Source organism: Silene latifolia, chromosome 5, assembly GCF_048544455.1.
Source record: "Silene latifolia isolate original U9 population chromosome 5, ASM4854445v1, whole genome shotgun sequence".
Taxonomy (NCBI): Eukaryota; Viridiplantae; Streptophyta; class Magnoliopsida; order Caryophyllales; family Caryophyllaceae; genus Silene; species Silene latifolia.
In genome coordinates, this window is record NC_133530.1 from 6,464,768 (window position 1) to 6,488,392 (window position 23,625).

A 23,625-nucleotide genomic window follows, 5' to 3' on the forward strand; every position below is an offset into this window, starting at 1 on the left:
AATCAATGGAGCCTCTTAACAATGCAAACAACGCTGCCTGCCGATACTAATCAACCTCTGCGGACAAAAAGAAAAAAAAAAAACATAATGGAAACATAATTAGTAATGAAATTATAGATCGCGATAAACTGGTAGCATGAAATAAGAAATGTTGTATGGAGTATCTCTGCAGTACTGAGGTTCCACAAAGTTATACATTCTGCAGAAATAGGATTTCAGCATAGGGAACTCTCCACAAACTTCACTGTCTGATGCAATTGTTCAATTCAATTCTCGGAATTGATAGGTTTCTAATACTATAATCTGCAGTGGGTTACAAAAATTACAGACGTATCCTCCTATTTACGTTTAGCGTGTATCATATGTTGGATTTGGACTTCCATTAGTCGGTTTTTATTGTTTGTGAAAACGGGTTGAATAAGACCGGTAAAGCCCTATACAACGATCCTCTATTATATTTCTTACACCATAAGCTTGCAATTGAGGTTTGTGGGGGTTTCAGAGACTACTGAAAATAGAATTTCACAGATAATGATGAGTTGCAGGTGAATCAATCAATTACTGAGCACGACGAGTAAATCATGAAGACGACGATTCAGTCATGTAACGGGTAAATCATGAAGACGACGATTCAGTAATTCAGATAAAATCCGCCACAAATGACAAACGAAACAAAATTGCAGATGGATATCCTTGAACATCGTTGGGTCAATCATCAATGGTGTGCCAAAATTACATAAATCCGTCATAATCATTTGTTTATCTTTGATTAAAATATTTTGTATTAATCCGTAAAACGGTAAATAAATAAATGAGACGGAGGGGGTAATATGCCTGATGAAATCAGTGGAGTCTCTGAACAATGCAAATGATGCTGCCTGCTCATATTAATCAAACTATCAAAGTCTGCGAAAAAAAAAAAATCAAGCATATGAATATGAATATATGATTAAGGAAATTAATAATTAACTGGAAAATAAGTACTACGGAGTAAGTAACAGTTGATAAACCGAAAAAATTGATAACATACTCTGTATAATCTTCGCAATTGGTTTTGCTTGAGACCGTCTTAATTCAAGACCTCTCCTAAAGTCAGATTTCCCAATTTCCGTTTATTTTCAACTTTATTTTGGTTAGAGGTGAGAGTCGTCTTAAATTAAGACGGTCTTGAACAAAAAAACGGGGGAATCTTTAAAATGGTGCTGAAAAAAGGTCTTGTACGCACACAATTGGGTCATCTCGTTTAGTAAATTTTCCAGAAGAAGTAAGCGAAAGCCAGACTTGAAAGACGTGAATGTTTCAGGTAAAACTGTGAAATGTGGTTTAACTTTCAATTGCACGACCATGGTGTGTCATGTGTAATAATTACATGGTTCAATACAAATGAAAGCCCAAGAGCTGCCCAGCCTGCCAAAGTGATCCAAGTAGCAACCCGACCCACTTAGTGACTGAAATTAGAGCTGGTAAGTCTGACTTGAGTCGAGTGACCCGACCCAAACCTGAGCAAACCTGACCCAATAGAACCCGAGAATATTGCAACCCAAAACCGACCCGACCTGGTTCGATGACGACATGTAACCCGACATGACCCGAACCCGACCCAGACCCGATCTGATACTGACCCGATTAAATCGGTTACTCGACAATTATTAAAGTTTAATATTGATCAAAATGGAATGGAAGTGATTTTGTGTTTAAATTGATACGTTTGACTTAATAATGAAGTAATTAAATTAAATAGTGGTTAAAATTAAATTTAATGGTCAAAATTGAAGTAATGTGATAGAGTAATCGTCAATCGGACCCGATAATGACCCAACCCGAACCCACCTCGACCTGATACATCATTTTACCCGGAATGACCCGAACCCGATATGATCTGACTCGTCTTGACCCGACCTAAACCCGATCCAACAGTCACGTAATAGTGAAATTTGAAAGTGAGAATATGTTCCTTTTACAAATTCTTATTTTTGACGGTCTTAAATTAAGCTGTACTCGGGTTTCGATTTAAATAATGTTAAATAAATGGGGGATTGTGATAGCGCTCTTAACATAACACCATTTTAAGCAAGACGTGGTTATTTTTTAGGAGAAGTGCAAGATATTTGAAAAATTGTAAAAAGTACATGAAAGAGCTTGTAAATGTAAAACAATAAAGAGTCCAGTCCTATTATAGACAGTTTACCCTAATAGTTACTCCTCCGTAAATTAATGTTGTCATTCTTTCGTTTTTAGCAAAAGAGGAATGAGGAAAAGGCCAATAACTAAATGACAAGTGGAACAAATTGAATGAGAATGATCAAATTACTCATCAAGTTCATTCTTAAAATAGAAAGGACAACAAATGACTGAGACACCCCAAAATGGAAAAGGACAACAATTGACCGGGACAGAGGGAATATAATGGATTCAAATAGAATTTTATTAGTGGCTAGTAGATAATATAATACCGTTTTATACTACTAATTCAGTAAAGAGTTAGCCATGTATAAGACGATTTTAAAGTAATATAGTTATAAAAATGGATTCAAGTAGAACCTTATTTGTATGTAAAAGTGGTTGCTAAAAGATTGTTGGCGTACAAAAGTTCTTAGTAGGCGGTTGTACTTAAAAGTACGTGTTAAGAAGCTCTCTTTAATTAAGCAACCAACCCCGACCACTTCATTAGCGACCTCAACTAGAAATCGTACTGAAAGTGTACGATTGAATTTAACGATGCTATGCATGAATGCGCAATTGCACAAACAACATTTTGTGTCCTAAAATTATAAACTTAATCGGGTGATTTAGCAATCAACACGCAAGTTATCAAGTATGATTGATCTTTGATTAAGAGCTACGTACGTCATGTAAGTGAAAGTACGTCCTCTAATATGTCCATGTGCAAAGGCAATGACTTATTGACTACGTCCTCTAATTAGTAATCACATTAGTTTAAGTCAAGAAGTCAGATTAGTTGTATTAATAGTTACTGATATTACTCGAATACACGGACAAATTAATAAAATGTATGGTCTTGGTGAACTCGATCTTATGATCTAAGTCAATACATTTTAGACTTCGAGCCTATCATCCTGACTTCAAGCCTATCACCCTCGGACGGATTACCTGATATACGTCATCGTTTGCAGGCTATTAGCTAGGTATAGTCAAAGGGTATCGGTTGCGCACCGAAGGTAGCGGCCACCGGTTTCCTTGTAAAAAAGTTATTCTACGTGATAACCCTGTTTTTTTTATTTTCTAAATCATATCCTCATTCTCACCAAAAACGCCTTTCGCTGGTTACAACTCACAACCATGAGTTCCGAAAGCGACCAATTTTTTTTCAAATCAAAGATATCATAGATCAATTTGAAAAAAAAAATGTTGCATTCGGAACTCGCTACAAAGAGCCAAAGAGGTAGCGCACTAGCGCCAGTCGAAGTTTAAAGTTTGACTGACCGTATGGAATTTTTGCCACGAGTTCAGAAATTTTTTTTTCCGAATCAAAGATCTCGTAAAAAGGTAGCGCACTAGCGCCAGTCGAAGTTTAAAGTTTGACTGACCGTATGGAATTTTTGCCACGAGTTCAGAAATTTTTTTTTCCCGATCAAAGATCTCGTAAAGCCGGTTTATTTGAAAAAAATCGCTGCTTTCAAATGTTTTGATCGTAAGTTATGGCTAGTTAAAAGCGTTTTTGTTAAAAACGAGGTTACCGTGTAAAAAAAAAAACACGAGGTTACCCGTAGAATATCAAAAAAAAGAAAGGCACGTTCTGAATGAAAAGTACCAAAGAAAACATCAAATTAAAAGTAGCATTAACAAACATAAAAACTCAAAAACTACATGCATTTCCCCCTCTTTCAGTTCCAAACACCAAAGTTATTACAACACCAAACAAAATAAACAACTACTTGCATTCTTCACCATAATACACAGTACACACACAGTCTAGTCCAGTCATTCTAAGTACTACTAGTAGTAGTCTGATGAACACGTGTAGTAGTAGTATCACGTCCACCACCACTAGTATGACGCGTACCCACATCTCGATCTCCACCACCAACACCTTCCATAGCCTGCTGACCATAATGTTGAGCCGTGTCCTTAACATCCCTTGCTTTCCCAGCCAACTTCATCCTAGCCATCTCTAGCTGATCCGCCCCGACCGGGTGTTGCCCGGTCATGAACCGGTAAATCCAAGCTAAAACCGACAGAGCCGCAATCCCAAACGCCCCAGAGGATAAAAACCCTGTGGTGAGAAGGAAGACTGTGATCGCAGCCGGGACCAGAACCGGGCTGAAGATCACTAGTAGTGGTGTGGCGATTGTGAGTGCAATGACGGTTCCGGTTAGGGTTAATCCTGAGAGGACTAAGAGAGATCCGCCTGCTGTTGCTGCTGTTGCTGCTTTGACCATTTGGTGGGCCCTAGGGTTTTGTTGCTGACCGTATGGGGTTGTGGTCAGCTGACCGCGGTGGGTTAGTTGCTGCCCCTGCAGACCGCCGTGTTGTTGCAAGTAATCTGCCATTGTTGTTGTATATGAAGGTTGTTTTGTTTTGGTTGTGAGTTTTGTGTGTATGAGTTGGGAGATTAAGGAAGGTGAGTTTATAAAGGAGAGAGGTAGGGCACGTGTAGGAGGGTGTTATGGCACGTGTTGGGTTGGTTTTTCATGCATGAGTGCATGCAAATGACGTTGTGTTAGTATGTGGCACGTAGCCTTTTGTTTGTCAAGGTGTTTGTTGGTGTCATACTTGATTCTACTATGTTACTGTGATGTTAAGAAATGGGAGAGTACGAGTACAAATTGTATTCAGCGTAATTTGGGGTAACCAAAACCGTTTTTACTGCAGCGGACTACTTCAAACAAATTTGACGACGTCAATGGAAAATAAGATGGCGTTGGATAATATAGAGTTTACATATCGGTATATAAGATCCATTAAAAATAATACGGAATAGATTTTACATAAGAATATAAGATCGTACAGCAACTCTCTTATAGGACCGTCCTATAGCATAGGACTGGCCCAAAAAGAGAGAAGTCCAAAGAAAACAATTATATTTATTTATATTTTAATTTTATTTTAACGACCCGACATTTTATAATAAAAACAAACATATCTAAATATATAATTTATCAATATAAAATTTTAGGTTATCAAAATAAAATAATTTTTTACATGTTTATTAATTAATTAATTTCGGCTTTTAGTTATTGGGCTAGTCTTATTGATAAATTGGTCCTATACAACAATTTGTGAAGATCGTATATGAGGGATTGAGGGTGGTGTCGAGACTCGAGACTAACTAGCACCCGCTAGCGCCTTAGATTGTTGGTGAAGGAAATAGCGTGAATAACAGATTTTACTTAGATTGTTGGTGAAGGAAATAGCGTGAATAACAGATTTTACGTTTGAATTTCCTACCTTAATTGATTTACGGAAAAAAAACATTCATTTAACGTAAGACCACCAAATTAGAATTTGAGGTACCTTTAATAAAGTCCAGAAGTTGAAATTTAATGCAAGACCTAAAATTAGAATTTTAAATACCTCATTAAGGATGCAGGAGTTGAAATTTAAGGTGAGACAACTTAGAATTTTAGATACCGCTAAAATCAAAAGCGTTACGAGTACTTCCTTGTCTCATAATAATCTTCCCAGTTTAACTTTAGTGGTAACCCTAACTAATGTTAACTACGGAGTAACATAAATCATAACATACATTTCACATCACGAAAAAATATTCACAATAATATATGTTTGAAATCACGAAAAAAATATTCACAATAATATATGTTTGAAAAAAAAGATCGATGAAAAAAAATTGAACTAAAATGGACAAATAGGGCCTCAGGGATACACAAATCAAAAGAAAAGATTATTTTGGGATAGAGAGAGAGCCCTAAGATGCACCCTAAATAACAGTTTCAAGGAAATGAATGAAGTAGTAATCAAGAATTTTGGTAATCATAAAATTCCAAGAAAGAAATTTTTTAGGCTTTATTAATCTCATATTCTCATGTATAGAGTATGGGAGTGTATGATATATTGATATAGACATTATATGCAATAATTCCAACTGTAACATATTCATATTCATTATTATGAAATTCATTTACATTTGAGCTAAAATGAATGATCGAAATTATAAAAAAACAATAGTCTACATTGACCGACCGGCGAGGGTGAGTGCCTGCTCCCCCTTGAAGCTGGAGACTGGAGACTGGAGACTGGATAATTGTTCTCCGACCGGCAACACAATGAACGCGACATGAGAGATCAAGAGCCAACCTGACTTTAAAATTAATTGGACTCGAAACGATATATAGCAATTCTTCTCTCACAAGATGAAATGATCAATCATATGTTGAATTACATCAGCTCCTTCTGCATGCATGTAATGGTCTTTCACCTGTATTTAACAACACAGATTTACTGTAATTAGTTCAATTCACTACAATGTATTCCCTGAAGTCCCGATACTCCCGAACAATAAGTGGCATGTTTTCCGAGTTTTAGTTCAATTAATCTCCTAATGAATTAATGATCGTCTCTATTAATATAAAGTGAGACAAACTAGATGAACTAAATTCTCTGCGTAACTAAATAACTGGTAAACTACCTCATATGTGTTAGTGTCAGTCATATCAATCTCATATAAAATCGTCTCACACGATAAATATAAAACTTGACAACAGGGATCCACAATTAGTTGCTTTGGTTCAAAATGAAGGACTAGAATTCCATTTTATGGAAGGAAGAGAACTGAGAAGCAACTACAACAAAAACCTAGTCGCTACAAAAACCACCCCAATGCGTCAAAAGGTCCCGCTTAGGGTGAAGTAAGGAAATCCAGTGCGGACAGGGGCAAACCCAGAATTTTTCAACTTGGGGTAGCAAATATTCTGAAATTTTTTGAGGTCTTATAATTATCGATACTCCGGTTAACTCTTAGTTTGAAGAGGCGCAAGGCGCACCGAGGCGATAAGGGGCTGAAGCGATGAGGCGCAAGGTGAAGGCGCGCGCCTTTTTGACGCGAGGCGCCTTATTTTTTTAGCTTTTTTTTTATTTCCGAAATAAAATTTTGGGCAACAATACTCCTTTTAGGAGTTTTCAAGTTGACTAACATCTAAAGGAGTAAAGTTTAGGAATGATGGTGCAAAGAAAAGGCATATCTAAAGATTTAGACGTGGTAATGAACCTCGCTTAGTGAGCCTTGTCCAAAAGGCGCGCACCTAAAGTGCACCGAGGCGTTTCGGATAGTGCCTCATCCAAGGCGCACCTTAGGCGCACTTGAGGCGCGCCTTTTCAAACTAAGGGTTAACTTACTTATATATTCCTTCAATGTATTTTTAGCGACATTATTATCCTTATATCAAAAGATAAATTTCGTATAACAAAGACGATGAAAACAAATATTGTTGTTTCTAATAGAACGCTCGGCGGAAGATTCTATCATAGTAAGATCGTTTGAAGAAAAACAATTAAAAGCTAATTAAAAAAATAACAATTTGAAGACACCTTTTTGTTTAGGATCTTTTTAATCCCTTAGTTGAGGAATAATAGAGTTGAGCAATACTTTTAATAAATAAAAAAATTCAAAAGTAATTTTATATGTTTTGAAGTATTGTGAAAGGATACAAGGATAATAATGAGATGGCAATCCAAATGATAGAGCACGGAAATTAGAAATGCAAAAAATGCATCTAACAAGGCTTGAACACGAGTCACCTAACTAAATAACTAAAGCATTTGCCGCTAGGGCCTAGGCCCATTAAGGCTTGTATGACAATTGTATGCACTGGTTTTTAGTTAACTTAAGCAGATATTTGGGGTTGCACACAATAAACATTCTGACCAATATTTTTCGGTTTGGGGTAGCGGTTCCCACCCTTTGAACCTACGTAGGTTCGCCCCTGAGTGCGGAAAACTTACACTCGAGTGGAAAATATCGACTTGAATGGATGACCCATAATGAGAAACTGAGTCAGACAAGTGTATAGACAAACTGCTACAGAGTACTATATACTTCACAATGTAGGGAGTTTACAGCTCCATAAAAATGGCAATGGGGGTAGCAAATGACCTCAACCAGCAACGCTCACAAAAGGCGAGTAACAACCACACAGTTCTCATATCTCAAAAGGAGAAACTAATATTGCGCAATCGCCAGTACCAGTGAACCCTACGTCTTTAACGTCATCCTCCCCCTAAACATCCAAAATCCTAAATTTGATACCAACTGTAGATTACGCTAACTAAATTTCATTTACAAGGCACCAAAACAAGTAAATTTGAAGATATTCTGAGAAAAAGAAAATTTCACTAAAATGCATGCACGCATACATGAACTTAGCCATTCCAGTTAGCTCACTGCTTATTTATATATTCTAGAATATTTCACTACGATGCATGCACGCATGAAACCAAATACAAAAAAAAAGTGTGAAGAGTGGGACCTGGATCACGCTATGAGCAGAAAACCTACTCCTGCTGGTATGAAAGCTCACATCTACCTTCTCCCACGAGACTCGAGATAAGCCTGTTACAAGCTCCTCTGCACACACAGAAACCGAGAGTCAAATGACTGTCAACTGTCAACTCGTAAGGGAGCTGCAAATAAGAACCATACAAGCGCATAGGGAGCCAGCTGGTTAAACTTCTTAATTAACAAGATTCCTTATTATTTTACCAGCTGTGTTGTGTACCAAAATTTATAGGCATTGAGTAAAAGCTCATCTTAATGTCAACAATACTAAACAAGAAAGCCTTCAGCTGCAATTGCTTTCAATTATGGAGTTATATTTTCAGTGAATCAATGTTCAAACTACCATTTACGAAGAATTCTAAATAAGCGTCATTTAAGGTATCACTTTCATCACAGTTAACAAAATAGCAAGTAATTACCTGAAAGAGTAAACTAGCCAAATAGGTATTTCTATCTAGCGATTATTTCCGATCATTAGGAGTAATTGATCAACGGGATCTAGCAAGTCTGAATATTTTTATTATTTTAAATTATTTAGGCATGCTTCATGTCACTTGTACTTCAAAGCCCCACACATGCCATTTTTTGTGCATGTTTTAGTTGAAGGTTATCTTGCAAAGTATGGGAAGAGGACTAGCAAAGAACAAACAGCGCCAACGAACAAAAAAAGAAAAGAGTTATTAACCTTCTATTTTGTCAGAGTTTTCATCTGCCCTCAACGCAGATTCATCTGGTTCACATGCATTGCTGTGCTCTTCATAGACTATATGTGGATATTTCTCATTTAGAGCATCTTCCCACTGCCAACACAGATGATTATGTCAGGACAATGCCAAAGCAAAAATAGAAACAAGACTCGAGAATCAATAAACGACAATACCTTAGGCAATTCACTCATACGTCTGATGCAGGACGTTCTCCAGCCAACGATATCTTTAAAATGTTCAGTGAAAGAAAACAGAAACACACTAAAAATAATCATACAAGGCAAGAACATTGCAGTCTTGTAGATATAATATCAGAGCAAGAAAAAAAAACAAAAAGATACGATCATATCCAACATTTGAATATGCCACTCTGCGCTTAAATACCCGTAGGGCTGACCTGCATCAGAAGAGCAGCGTAGCAAATGAATTTCAGAGTAATCTAAAGTGCAAATTAGCAGACAAATAGTAAAAGTTTGTGTTTTTAAACATACAGGAAGCAATATTCATTATCGTCATCCACCATCCTTTTTAGCAATGGAGGCTTCCCTTCATCAATATCAGTCAAGAAAAGATGTCGGCCTGTTCTTCTAAATATCCAATGAATCACAAGACTAGCAACTTTTTCAACTGCAGTGAAACCGAACAGGAATGGTACCTAAGACCAAAACAATTAGCCACAACCCGCGTTAAAATAGGTCCGAGTTGAAGCCACTTAGCAAACTGTGGTGCACGTGCCCAGCTGTCAGCTGTAAATTTGCGAAAAGATTCTTAGAAGCTTATATCCATTATCAGGTAGATCAACAACCACCCTGAACCCTAGCCGTCAATACCCTTCAAGGAAAGGGCAATTTCCTACTGGGAGTTGTATCCCTTAGAGAACCTAATAAAAGGCCTAAACATACCAAACTATAACTTTATTTCTTAAGAGACCACTGAAGAGTTGCATCTAAACATAGAACTAGTACGTGACTGAAAGCATGCATGCCATGCATATCGGCAGGAAAATAATAGAATCACTGAATAAAAAACTTATCCGTCATATTCAATTCACTTAGACACTTCTACAGACACATAATACACATCTTGTGCAACAAATCTCCATAAAGATGCAAAAACTTTATCAGCCTGTAACTTTCTGAAGAAAGCAAAAAAAAAACTTCATCACAGCTTTTAGAACGGGTCTAACCTCTAACCTTCACTCCCTTTTTCTCAAATTATTATCCAATTCATAATCTACTGAACCAAACCTAAGATGAAGTGATCCTTTTAGAAACAAGTGCAATAAAGACGAGAAGAGATTTTCTAAAAGCCCTATCCAGAAAAAAAAAATCAAGCCAGTTACTAGCTAGTAGCTATCACTATATTACCATAGAACTGCTTTGATGTTTAAAAGGCAGACACAAGAGGAAGCCACATAACAATGGCATAATACTTCACTGCCAGTACAATTAAGTTACACCTTTGACACGCTCGTATTAGACCCTATACAATACAACGCTGAATTTTTGCTTGACTGGTGATCTTCCAACATCTTCTAGAGGTTTCATTTTCTCTAAGACCGCCTCCAACACCGATCTCATCCATTTTATAACTAATGATTTCCATAATTTTCCTTACTATCTTAATATCAACAATTCTACAAAAATAATTTCAATCAATCCTTGTAGCTTGTTTAGGACAAAAGGATTACTACCTTAGCGTTCGTCTTGATTATATCCTTCAATTTCCTCACAAACCTAAACCCAGTAGTAACTCCCACTACGTATTCATTATGTAATGCTTCAGCACTTCATTTTCAATATTATGCAAGTTCAAAGACTGGCGTAAGAGAAAAAAAAGGGAAACTCCATAGTCACAATTGACAGCAAACGAGGGACCAAAACTACCAAATAAATCAGATTCACACCTATTATTACTGACAAAGGAGAAATCAACCTCAAGCCAACAACTTTAATAATGGCAACTAATAATGCAAAAGCCTATCCATTCTAGAAATAACCCACCGTTGAATGCACGAAACGATGAGTTAGAGCCCAATAACACTAAAAGCCTATTTGGAAAGGCCGAAAGGGTAGGCTTCATAGGGAACATGGGAAAGGGGGGAAGAGGATGAAAGGATACAAAATCCCTTGTTTGGGTAGCAAATAAGATAGGAGGGAAATGGAGGGGAGGGGAATGGAGGGATTCATTTTTACTCCTCCAAGTCTAATCGGAATCCCACCCACATAGCAAATATTTGGAGGAATCTCTCTTGCTCCATTCCTCGTCCCCCTTCCCTTCCCTCTCTTTCCCTCCCCTCCATCCCCCTCTCCTCCCTTCCCCTCGTATTTTTGTATCCAAATACACCTCAAATATGACAAAGCAAAGCAAAAGACACATGATTAGTAGTTATGCAAAGAAGGAAAAATGCAAAATCACGGTGATTATAACTTTATAAGGCTATGAATCAATACCAATCATTTCAGATTTCTCACGAACCTAAAAGGCTAGAAATAGGACTCAACTTAATTGTAAAATCATTCTAACGCTTTAGCTCCCCAGAATTATTGCTATTATGATAGCTCAAATATTTACCCCAAAACAACTGTAAGTTACTCGAACATATCATTCAGGACCCAACTACAGCGAGGTAGTTAACTTTGCATATTATCAACAGACAGAGAAACCACCCTCAACCAAACACGAAATTCAATAACCAGCAATGTGATTACGATAAGCCATCGTAAATACAAAAACCTACTCATGCTAGCAATAAACCACAATAACACCGCATGGGCAAAATAAAGAGTTAGGATCAGATCCAACCACTAAAATATGGCCCAAGTATGAGTACAATTACTACTCACACAAAACACATATAGGAATAATTTACCTGTTTGTTACCACGTGAACCAAGATGAGGAGTAGCTACAGTGACAAAATTCATTGCTTGAAGACCTCCGATTGTCCCTCTTGAATTCTCATTATCACCCTTAGGTGGTTGATACAGAATACCAATTGCATATCTTGCGACTAAACCACCAACTGAATGTGCAACAAAGGAAATTTTACGAAGCTCTGGCTTGTTTTCAATAATTTCCTGAACCTGAAATTGATGATCTCGCTTAACCCAATGAAACCAACATAATGTTTCTTTAACAAATTAGAAAAGCAGAACAACAGAGGGTAAGTTAGCTACTAAATTATTTTGTATTTTTAACAAAGGTCCAAGTTAACCAACCTCGGCTGCCAATCTCTGAGCCATGACATCTACCCCATCTAACGTCAGCTTTGACCCGTTCCGTTCACTGCCTGTTACATTTTATTATAGTATATCAAGCAAAAGTGCAAAATTACCTTATAAGAAAGATCCACCAAGGACAATTTTCCATACAAGAAACGCTGTTAGGAGATTGTTATATGACCAATCAGACATAACATAATTTTTTGCCGAAAACAGAACTTTACTCACTAATTAATGATAAAGAAGGATAGAGAAAGCATGTGCACCACAAAACATAATTTTTTGCTATACAGATTACATCCATAAATTCAACTCTTGTTTTAATAAAGTCACTAACATGGAAGATGGAAAAAGAGTTTACGGCCGATGCTTTCATGACTAAAAAATCACAACTTGATGAATCCACAATCCCGAACAACTCACAATTTACGGATGTAACAACCAGAAATATGACATGGTTGAGAACATCTATCACTACTATTTTTGAAAGAAAATCAAGTACACAATATTTTTAACATAACATTAAGCTTAAAGACCATAAAAACCAAGTGGAGAAAAAGAAGTTTCCTTACAGTGAACAAATACTTTATCTGGAAGCATTTTAACAAACTGTTCTGCACCAAACTTCCAATCTGCGGCACTGCAGCCAGACACAAGCAATTACTCATTTAAACACATGCAACAACCATCAAGAACATTACATAGCACCTCAAACGACCTCCTCTCTATGGCGGAGTAAGAGCGGGTATACACATCTTCGATCCTATCTCTAGATAACCAATAATGAAAATTGCATGGACTTACTACTAATTTGCAATATAACAAGTGCAGGAAATTTAATGAGCTAATTTGCTTATTCCAATGTTTCCATCATGTCTCATAACCAAAATTAGAGTCTTGGGATTAATCGGAAATGGAGAAAGTCACAATCAAAACGACGACTATCAAAATTTAACCCTACATCAGGCACACAGCATACCAACATTAACCTTACATGAAACTATCATAAGCCCTAACTAAAAATTCAAACTTTACTACAACCAACAATTACCATTTTTCAACCACAACTGAATTAAACAAACAAAACACCCAAACAACAACAAAAAGAACACAAATTTCACTTAAAACACTCAATAACAACAAAAGAACATAAACTTCACTATAATCAACCCAACAAAAACCCGGATAACAATTCAATCAATTCCCCCTAATCACTGGCTTTAAGGAACAAAATGACAAACAAAAATTGACCCAAATGAACAGTAAATAAACAGAGACAAAAGATCAACCTTCCTAAAATGCCATGAACCATAACAACAAGATGATCAGCAAAATTGGAAGCACCATTTTCACAGCTCCAAACATCATGACCTCCATTCACTGAATCTTTGTGACATACCCCATTTTCTACAATAACCGTATTCTCATCCATTTATTAAAATCAATCAAAAACCCAATTTTTGAGGTTAAAACATCAATTCAATTCAAACCCAATTAATCCTATTATTTAAAGATGATGATAATTGAATAAAATCAAACAATAATAAAGTTGCAATCTTTGGATAATAAATTGAATTTGAATTCAAACCCAACAAATCCAAATATGTAGGAAGTAATTTGAATTTGAATATGATGGTAATTGAATAGAATCAAACAAAATATAAAGTTGCAATCTTTTATTTTGGGTTCAAAATTCAATTCAATTCAATTCAATTAAAATTAATTCATGTATTTAGGAAAGTAATTGGAATATGTTTAAAATCAAAAATAAAAAAATGAAAGTTTTTTTGAGTGAAATTAGAAATGAAGATCTGGGTGATTCTCAGAAAATGATGGGATTTTATTATTTTATCTGGAAAATGTGCAATAATTTAGAGGCCTAATTCCGGATATTTATTTATTTATTTTACTCGTGATAAAAATAATGTCGACAAAGAAGGAGAGAAATGTCGAGAAACGGTTGAGGGTGTGAAGTAAAAGCAATGGATTTGTGACCTCTTTGGGTCTTTACAAAGGAATGGAAAGGAAGCATAACGAAACAGACGTATCGACAGGATTACACTAGTACGTGTATGTTTCCCCGCAATAATTCTCGTGAATTTTTTGGATTTCAATGTTTGTAATCCCAAGGGATGTCTTATCTAGCAACGTGATTTGTAGGAAAGACCAAAAACGAGACACGGATCACGATCTAAGATCCCATTTAAATTTAGACACTTTACACGTTATTTAAATTCAATAAAATATACTCCTCCCAAATACTATAATGTTCTCTTTCCCAAAACGGATTATTCAAGTAATGTTTTCTATTTTTAAACTTTTACTCTTATTTTATTCATTCTTTCTCCTATCACCAAACCCCACACAACTCTTTTACTCCTATTTTATTATTTTCCTTTATGTTTTGGCCCCACAATTCTTTATTTAACTACTAATAATTCATCCCTCTCTCCTATCACCAACCCCACACAACTCTTTACTAATATTTTAATACTTTTCCTTAAGTATCGTGCCCATATCAAAGGGGAACATTATAACGACTGGGAGGGAGTATATTTTATGGTTAAAAATAACGTATAATTTTATTATTGTGATGTATTTGATATTAAATTTAAATAGGCGAAGGTAAAATTTGACCTTGACTATAACTAATTCTCATTTCCCACCCAAACTCATCTTCAAATCAATCTCTTTTGACATTTTATTCCTCGTTTAAACTATAACATGTTTAGGCGTGTGTCTGACGAGTGTCGGATGTCCGAGTGTCCCACAAAGCGTCGGACACGAGACGGCTAGTTAGGAGAAGTGTTTGTGCTACTGCTACCTAAATAAGAAATGAATCCTCTCCATTTCCTTTCTCTCCATTTCCTCTCACAATCTATTTAAATAATAATTACTCCTTTCATTCTCATTTTTTCTTTATTTTTATACGTAAATTTAGAACCGTTAGATGTTGCCAAATGCAATCTGGACCATTAATAGGTATTTGCCTCCCCATTTCTTTTTAGGAAATGGTCACAATTCACAATTCACAATCGAATCCCCCTTCCTTAGTTCCCTTGTATTATAAGGGTTTCACGCCTCATTTAACACCAACAAAAATTAATATAGTTCAAGTTCTATAGTAAGGGATAAGATCATATATATTATTTCATTTTTGTGTAATAAGGGCAACGATAATTATAGGTGGCATTCAGTTGAGTCGTGGTTTAGTTTGGGTCGAGTCAAGATGGGTACGATCGGTCGATCGTATTGGGTTCAGGTCATACGGAGTAATCATACCCTTTCGAGTCGAGTTGGGTTATTTGACTTATTTCTGGTCAATTGTTGGGTCGAATTCGGGAGGGTTTATTATTTAGTTTAGGTATTTTGTTAGGGTGGTGCTCATTCATGTACGAGTTTTACTCATTCATGTACTAAGTCAAACGTTAAATCGGTTGCATTCAATCAATATTAAGCTTAATATCCGTCGAGCCATCAATCTTATTGGTTCAATATCAAGTCGGTTTATATTACGGGTTTGGATAACTGATCATCTAGTTATATCGGGGTCGGGTCGCTAATTTTCGTGTTATGCTAAAATTGCTGGCGAATGTCTCGATCACGGTAACTTTTCTGGAATACATTTACCCCAAAAATTAACTTTTCGTCGTTACTACTCTTTTGCTCAAACCAATTTGTACAATTCCAGATTAATCAATTTCTTATTTTGCAATTCTGAAATTTTCCAGTTTTCGCAACGTTGACGAAATGTACGAAATATGTTGCTCATATAGTCATATATCTAAAGTAGAATCACGAGGTAAAATCTTAGGGTTACTGAGCGGTCAAATTAATTTTTTCCATCAAAATTATGCAAAAAATGTGGCATTTCCGTTGGTTGAAATCGTTGATTTCAAGGGTTTTGATGATAGTCTTGTTGATGTGAATTGGCTAGAATAATTGCGAAAATTGTAATCCTTAAATCAATTAATTAAGTTTGATTACTGAATTCGATTTAGTCGAAAGTATGGTAGATAATAATTTGTGGTAGTAGATGATTAGGTTATTTTGTAAGCGGAGTGGCGTAGCTAGAATTTATTGTGTAATTGTTACGAGTATTTTATTTTTAATCGTTTCTACCCACGAAATTCTCAAAGCATGCAAATTTAACAATTGTTACGAGTATTTTAATTGTGTGTTGATTTGCTGAAAATGTAGTTTGTGTAGACTGTAGAGGATCCGTTTCACACTTAAGACGGTCTTAAGATAGACTTACTATAGTGTTATAGGATTTGACTACAAGGGTTTTATACATTTTATTTATGAAGGGAAAGATTCATGTGATATACGTGTAATCGTGTATGCAGGCACTTCACATTCAGTAGCGATGTGATGGTGATAACCTGCAGTGTTCTCCTTTCTATTTTCTCGAAAGGACTTCAACTCGGTTAAGGTTATGTACTTGTGTAGTTATGTTATAGGGTGTCTAATAGGCGATAGGTGATTACATGAAGTTTTTTAATTTGGATAGGACTTCGAAAACTACATTTTCCCTCCTTGTGCTTCATATGTGGATGTGTTTGTGACAGTTGAAAAAGGAAGGCAAAGAAGGCGTTGATTTTGGACCGTATGTCTTATGAGATTTACAATCATGACTTGGAGCTGAAAGTCTTAAAAGACGGGGTGTCATTCATGTTTGTTTCTGTTGTGAGAGAAAGAATAGTCGAGGATAATGCACACAGGCTGTGGTACCTTGTTCAGTCAATTGTACAATGACTTTCTTTAAAGACATCATCAAACCGAATTATCAGGGACTGCAGAGTGCAGACTGCAGAAGGTTTTTTTATAGGGTTTTTGCCGATCCCAACTCTTTGGTGGGGCTCTTTGTTCAAAGTGATGTCCGAATGTTCAATTATCCTTATCTTATGCTGGTAATCTGATGAAATATCCGATGTTTTTGCTGGAGCGCTCGTTCTGAATCTGGAATCACCCCCCGTGGTTATCATTCTGCACTTCTGTACGTGTCTTGCTAGCATATTATGTATCAGGAATTTTCGTCATATTTATCAATCAGTTCTGCAAGACAGTTGCTTTACTGTTATCTTATTTACTCTTCTTCTCAGTCAATTGTTTACCTTTGATTAAAATACCCTCACAGAATAAAAAAGGTACACAAATGATTGAGACGAAGTCACAGAGGGAGCATAAGTTACCACTTACCTGTCCTGACTTCTCTATGTATTTGAACTGTTGCACGTTACAGGAATGTGTTCACTGATGATCCTGCATCAGAGCCAAGTGACGCTGTCAGACAGGCTGCTCAGGTAGGTTATCTTTGTTGATCATATCCTTATATTCAGTCACAAAAGCGTGTCAGACGACTTGAATTTCTTACAGTCCCATACCCAAGATGTGATTAAAATCTACAGGATTGGAATTTGAAATAGTTGTTTTACTGTTTGATTGATACACCACTAGCCAAAATTAAGTCTGTAGCGTTGCTGTATGATGATTAACGTCTTATTGGCGTTGTCCTTAAAAGGGACGTACTTAGCAGATCAGTGAGCGCGTGGGAGGGGATGAGGAAGTTAAAGTGTAATAAGTTCATTGTAAGAGAACAGTAGGCTTGTCTATTTTTTACAAGCTATGTCTCATCGATGTTTTATTTCCTCTGCAGGCTATGGCTCGATATGTTCGTCATGAAGTTAGTTATCTTTCACTGGCTGGTATGTAATTGGTGCTTTAGTTCGATCTTTATTGGTTATCGTACACCCTAACTAATAAGAAAATTGGAATGAACGATATTTGCCATAAATAACTAAGCATAATTCAAAATCTAAATAGAAAAGAAGATGAGACTTCTTATTGGTTAGGGTGTACGATGACATGGTACATAGGAGGGACCCGTAGTATCGGTTGGCACAGTGGCCGCATACTAATCTTGCCAAATGAGGCCATTTCGCCTCAAATTTGGTAAAATGCAGTCTAGATAATCTTCAAAACCTTGATAACTCGGTCGTTAATTGATTTTGTGTCCAGTATTTAAAACCATGGGTCCATGTCTGAGTTAATTAATAAACTTATAATCAGACAGTTCGGTAGGAGATTAAATGTTTGATTAGATTAATTGGCTGTTGTTGAAGACATGTAATAATCTTTAGAGCCTCAAACTGTTCAAGAGTGACATTAGATCATGGATTGCTGGATCTGGCCCAATTTGCATCTTGTATTCTTGCCTTGTCCCACCTTTTCTCTATAATGAAAAAAATATTCTACTGGAAAATGTTCCATAATTTTTTGTAATATGCTGAGGTTTTAATGTAGGATTAGTTTGAGTACTTTTAAATAATTTTAAGATTACCCTTTATTTTGTATATATACAAAATATATTTAATTTTTCACCAATAAATAGAAATACAAGAGAGTGGAAATAAACATATTATGGAAGTAGATTAACATACGTAGTTGGGAGTAGCTGTTCTACGGGACCATGGCTAATCCACGGACATATGACTGAGACATAGGTCCGTGGATTAGTCACAGGGCCTAAAACACTTCTCACCTATAAAACAAAAATGTAGGGAATCATCAACATAAATGGAAGTTGATGTTGAGAAGACTTGTGTGGACATCACAACTGTTATAACATTAACAACACCAAATCAAATTTAAATAGGAACAATCAATTGGTCTCGCTTAAGACCTGGGTATTCGTCTTAACTTTAAAACACGTCCAGTATACCCCACTCGATTATTTAAGATAAATCTATTGTTTTTCGCTATGCATTATGCTTTTGTCTTATTCATACTATTTGACCGGTTTTAAGCTTAAGATGAATATACCCATCTTAAACAAGAATTTGCGGGGAATAATATATTCTGACCAAGGCAACAAAATGTCCCCATCTATATCAGTACACAGAAGTCTTAGATCTCAAACCTCTTTTCCCACCTTTATGGTCTTATTATTAGTTATTACAAACATTTACACAACTCCTACATCCTTACAAATTGTGATGTGCTCCTCTTTTTAACTCTATTCTACATACATTAGTACATGACCCCTCCAAACATCGACCCCTGCTACACTAACATCTCGAAAATAATTTAGAAAACATGGAGGACACACATAGAATGTTGAAACTGTTCTTGGGTGTACTCATCCCATTATCAGTCATAATCTCCTTATATTTGTTCTACTTATACCGAAAAAGAAATACAGCAGGTGACAGTACAGGAATTGCAGCATCAGATGATACAGAATCAGGAAACAGTAACAGTGATCAAGAAGGATTGATGTGTTTTCAGGGTGGTGAAGATCTGACAGTTGCAGACATTTTAGATGCACCAGGTGAAGTTATTGGAAAATCAAGCTATGGTACATTGTATAAGGCTTGTTTATCGAAAAATGACAGTAATTTGTTGCTTAGATTTTTGAGGCCTGCTTGTAGTGGGAATATCAGAGAAGTGATTCCTGTTGTACATTCTATTGGGTTAGTTAGACATCCAAATTTGGTCCCTCTTCAGGCATTTTATATGGGTCCGAGAGGCGAAAAGCTACTGGTTTATCCTTATTTTGTTCATGGCAATCTTGCTCAATTCATCAAAGGTATGAACTTTGATTCTTTTTTTGCTGTTCTGCATTTTTGGGTTTATCTTAGATTGTTGTTTAGTGTTGCTGATGATGTGGGTCCTCTCGCACGTATTCTTGTATAAGACCGTCTTATAATGAGAAAATAAGACCGTCTTACTGGAGACATACATGATACATGTTCTTTTGTTGATCTGTCTCTGTTGAACTGTTGTCTGTTGGAGAATTCATAAATCATTTTTGTGAATAAAATATCTGCCACTGGAAGATAATCTTATTTTTTTTTTTGTCTTTTGATAGTTGTGTGTTGTGTTGAAAATGTGTGATTAAGGTTAATTGCAGATCATTTTTCTGTAACTTAAATGGTACTGTAAATTCCAACATTTACTTTTAAATTAGTAGAAATATAATAATGATAGTACATCCGACCCCCTTTACCCCGTAATTTGCGGGAGCCATTGAGGCACTGGAGTAATGTTGTTGTTGTTGTTGTATAATAATGATAGTGCATGGTTAGCTTTTAATTTCTATAAAAAAATTGTCCTTTTTTCTTGTTTCAGATTTTTTGAACCTTGATTTTGCTTAAAATTTTGCTATGCTAAATCAGTACTAAACTAAGGGTACATATATGTTTCAAATAACTGTAAAGTTTTTACCTCCTGAAATGTTTGTAATCTCTACTTACCAAATGCTAATTCATGAAGAATGGCATATTTTACGGCATTACCCTAGTGCTTCTGTCTACAGAAAGAGCTATGTTACCGATCTTCTCTTTTCTACCTTTTATTCGACTTTCTCTTCATACAAGACAATAATATTATATTTACTCATATGTCATATCTTTTTGCTCCCTTTAGTGGACATCCAAGTGGGACAAAATTAACGTTCCCTAATAGTTTATTAGCCCATGTAAGGAAGTCGGAGAAGGTATAAAAAAAGAATGTCGATAGCATTGCTCCTGAATAAAACCGTGCTCCAAGTAAGGTTGGGCTCGAATCTACACAACATTTCTCTTCAAATAACAAAGACAGATGTTATCTTTATTATAATTTATTAATTGATAAAATCAAAACAAGTTGACAATGTTAAGTGATAGTAACTAAACTGCTTGCTACTCTGGTGTGGTCCTATTTATCTATGTAATGTTCATCTGTCCTATTCATTTCATTAATTAATTTAGATATCATGTGTGCCTTAACTCCATCTAACCCTTGTATTTAAGTCTATCAGATTTTTTAATTTAGTCTCTTTGATTTTTTTTCGGCCGTTCGTTTAGATATTCTTTACCTTCTATTACCTGATCTATGGAATGATAGTTGAGTTATTCTTAAGTAGAATTTATGTAATATAATGATTTGCAGGCAAGCCGGTTTATAATGTCAACATTCCCTGTACTTTGCCAGTTTCTGAATCTTCTATATCCTTTCACTCTAAAAATATAAAATGTGTGCATTAGAGATAAGAGAGTCATCCATCCTTCTGAATTTGGACGGCTCAAGTAGTTGCGAGGATGAAACATTTGATTAAAATTTCAAAGCATTCTGCTTAGTAATTTAGTGTATTAGTATATCCTCGACAGGCCGATGCTATAGCCAGCCTTCTTTTCTATTATTCATGACTGTACTTTGCAAAATCACGACTTAGTCCTTTCGCTTTGACTCTTCTCCTTTTTTTTTCAATGATAATGCTGGTCTGATTTCCCAAATCGGTCAAAACGATATTTATTTGCGCTTGACTTCAGTAATCATCATGTCTATTTTATGTTCTGTGTCTATGCATTCAAGTGAAGCAATGCATGATTGATCATTCTTTGCATACACGAGTTTTTTAGTATATTTTTTTCTCATGAACAGATGGAAACAGTGAGTCTCACAAATGGGATGTGATATACAACATTGCCCTCGGCTTAGTAAAGGGATTAGCTTATCTTCACTCTGGATTACACAAACCAATGATACACGGCAATCTGAAGTCCAAAAACATTCTATTAACTCCAGACTTTCAGCCATATATTTCTGATTACGGCCTACATTTGCTTCTGAACCCGACTGCTGGACAAGAAATGCTCGAAACTTCAGCAAATCAGGGATACAAAGCTCCTGAACTGATAAAAATCAAAGATTCCTGTGAAAGTACTGATATATACAGTCTAGGAATCGTCTTGTTAGAACTACTGACTGGCAGAGAACCTGTCAACGACAATTCCTCGGATTCTCAAGAAATCTACTTGCCAAATGTGATCAGGAAGGCAATCCTGGATCACAGGATTAAGGATATGTATCATCCTGACATAGTACTGAATCTAACAGACAAGCAAAGACATCGGACAGAAGATCGTGCCCTTAAGTTGGTTCAACTCGCGATGTCTTGTTGTTCTACATCTCCTTCCCTAAGACCGTTAGCCAATGAGGTTGTCAGGAAGGTCGAGGATTTAAGCAAGGAGCCAGCATTACAAAGCCGAAGAACTTGATTTTGATTTATCAATGATGAATGACAGCATTTGTTTATTTGCCGAGAATTCGGAATGCTGGAAATTGGTGGGGCTCAAAGAGTGATCTTCATGTCTGATGATAATTATTTATAGGATTTGTCAAAAGAGAAACTTAACAAGAGGTTGAAAATGATGATGTTCAAAAGGTGTTTTATTTGTTAGGAACTAGGAAGAGCCTAAAACTATACTCTGGGCCTCTGGCTAGAAAAGAAGCTGAAAGTTAGGAAAAAAAAATGGATTTGGTGTACAATTGTACAAAGGCAATGTTATAAATCATTAGTTGCTTACATTTTGAGAAAATAGCTCATTTAGATCGGGTCTATTTCTCGCATGTGCTACCAAGTACCAATGCCACTTAAAGACTTAAAGTGTCACTCGTTTTTATGCTTGAGTTAGATAAATTATTAATTAATAGTAAACAATTATAACTCCTATCTATACCACTTTTTCAAACTTTTCTAATTTTTTTTTCAAAGCTTGGCCTTTTATGAAGATTTCTTCCAAAACTCCCACTAGAATCTCATTTTTACTAAAAACAAACATTTCGAGATAAATAGTAGTTTGATCGATTAATCCACTAATTTCATGTGTTTGGTAAATGACATGTTCTGATAGCTTATTAGTCAGAATTTACTGTTATTAGCAGCATGTTGTAAGAGCTTATTCAATTTGTACATGAAATGATGTACCGTAATTGTTCCTCCTTCCGTCCTAGTCATTTGTTGTCTTATTCTATTTTAGGTGTCTCAGTTAATTGTTGTCCTTCCTATTTTAGGACTGCATTTGATGAGTAATGTGATCTTTTACAACCAATTTGATCCATTTGTCATCTTATAATTGACCCATTCCCTTTTCCTTTTTTTTGGTGTCAAAAGCCCAAAACCAAAGGCCAACAATTGACCAGGGTGGAAGGAGTATATAATAGAGAAAAAAGAACATACATCGGATGTAATACCTCTAACTTTTTTGTTTTTTGAGCATATATGTATTTTTTTTAGCTTATTACCTCAAACTTTATTTGTTTTTGAGTATATGCGTATTTTTTTAAGCATATTAAAGTTTATAAGTTAGATTTTAATATTTTTTCCGTCAAAACTAAAATTTAACTAAACTTATCTTATATATATATATATATATAAAACTGGGTTGAGAAAATGT

General features: G+C 35.8%; 3 protein-coding genes and 1 long non-coding RNA gene across 4 annotated transcripts; 2 read left to right on the top strand and 2 right to left on the bottom strand.

Moving 5' to 3' along the window:
• Positions 1-3,804: 3,804 nt before the first annotated feature.
• LOC141655837 (oleosin L-like) lies at positions 3,805-4,556 on the bottom strand. Its single transcript, XM_074462865.1, has one exon. The coding sequence runs from the start codon at positions 4,509-4,511 to the stop codon at positions 3,948-3,950; it is 564 nt and encodes a 187-aa protein (XP_074318966.1). The 5' UTR covers positions 4,512-4,556; the 3' UTR covers positions 3,805-3,947.
• A 1,500-nt stretch (positions 4,557-6,056) lies between these two features.
• LOC141656535 (lipid droplet phospholipase 1-like) lies at positions 6,057-14,488 on the bottom strand. Its single transcript, XM_074463472.1, has 10 exons — positions 13,693-14,488; positions 12,976-13,043; positions 12,401-12,471; positions 12,053-12,265; positions 9,672-9,835; positions 9,522-9,577; positions 9,354-9,406; positions 9,159-9,273; positions 8,445-8,542; positions 6,057-6,397 (listed from the first exon to the last, which is right to left on the bottom strand). Exons 1-10 carry the CDS (start codon positions 13,833-13,835, stop codon positions 6,326-6,328), a joined length of 1,053 nt encoding a protein of 350 aa, XP_074319573.1. The 5' UTR covers positions 13,836-14,488; the 3' UTR covers positions 6,057-6,325.
• Positions 14,489-17,210: 2,722 nt separating this feature from the next.
• LOC141655839 (uncharacterized) lies at positions 17,211-18,236 on the top strand. The gene is made up of 3 exons (XR_012548205.1): positions 17,211-17,383; positions 17,649-17,709; positions 18,063-18,236. It is a non-coding gene; the product is annotated as an uncharacterized LOC141655839 (long non-coding RNA).
• A 1,136-nt stretch (positions 18,237-19,372) lies between these two features.
• Positions 19,373-22,789, top strand: LOC141656536 (putative kinase-like protein TMKL1). Its single transcript, XM_074463473.1, has 2 exons — positions 19,373-19,994; positions 21,830-22,789. Exons 1-2 carry the CDS (start codon positions 19,502-19,504, stop codon positions 22,444-22,446), a joined length of 1,110 nt encoding a protein of 369 aa, XP_074319574.1. The 5' UTR covers positions 19,373-19,501; the 3' UTR covers positions 22,447-22,789.
• The last annotated feature ends 836 nt before the right edge of the window (positions 22,790-23,625 follow it).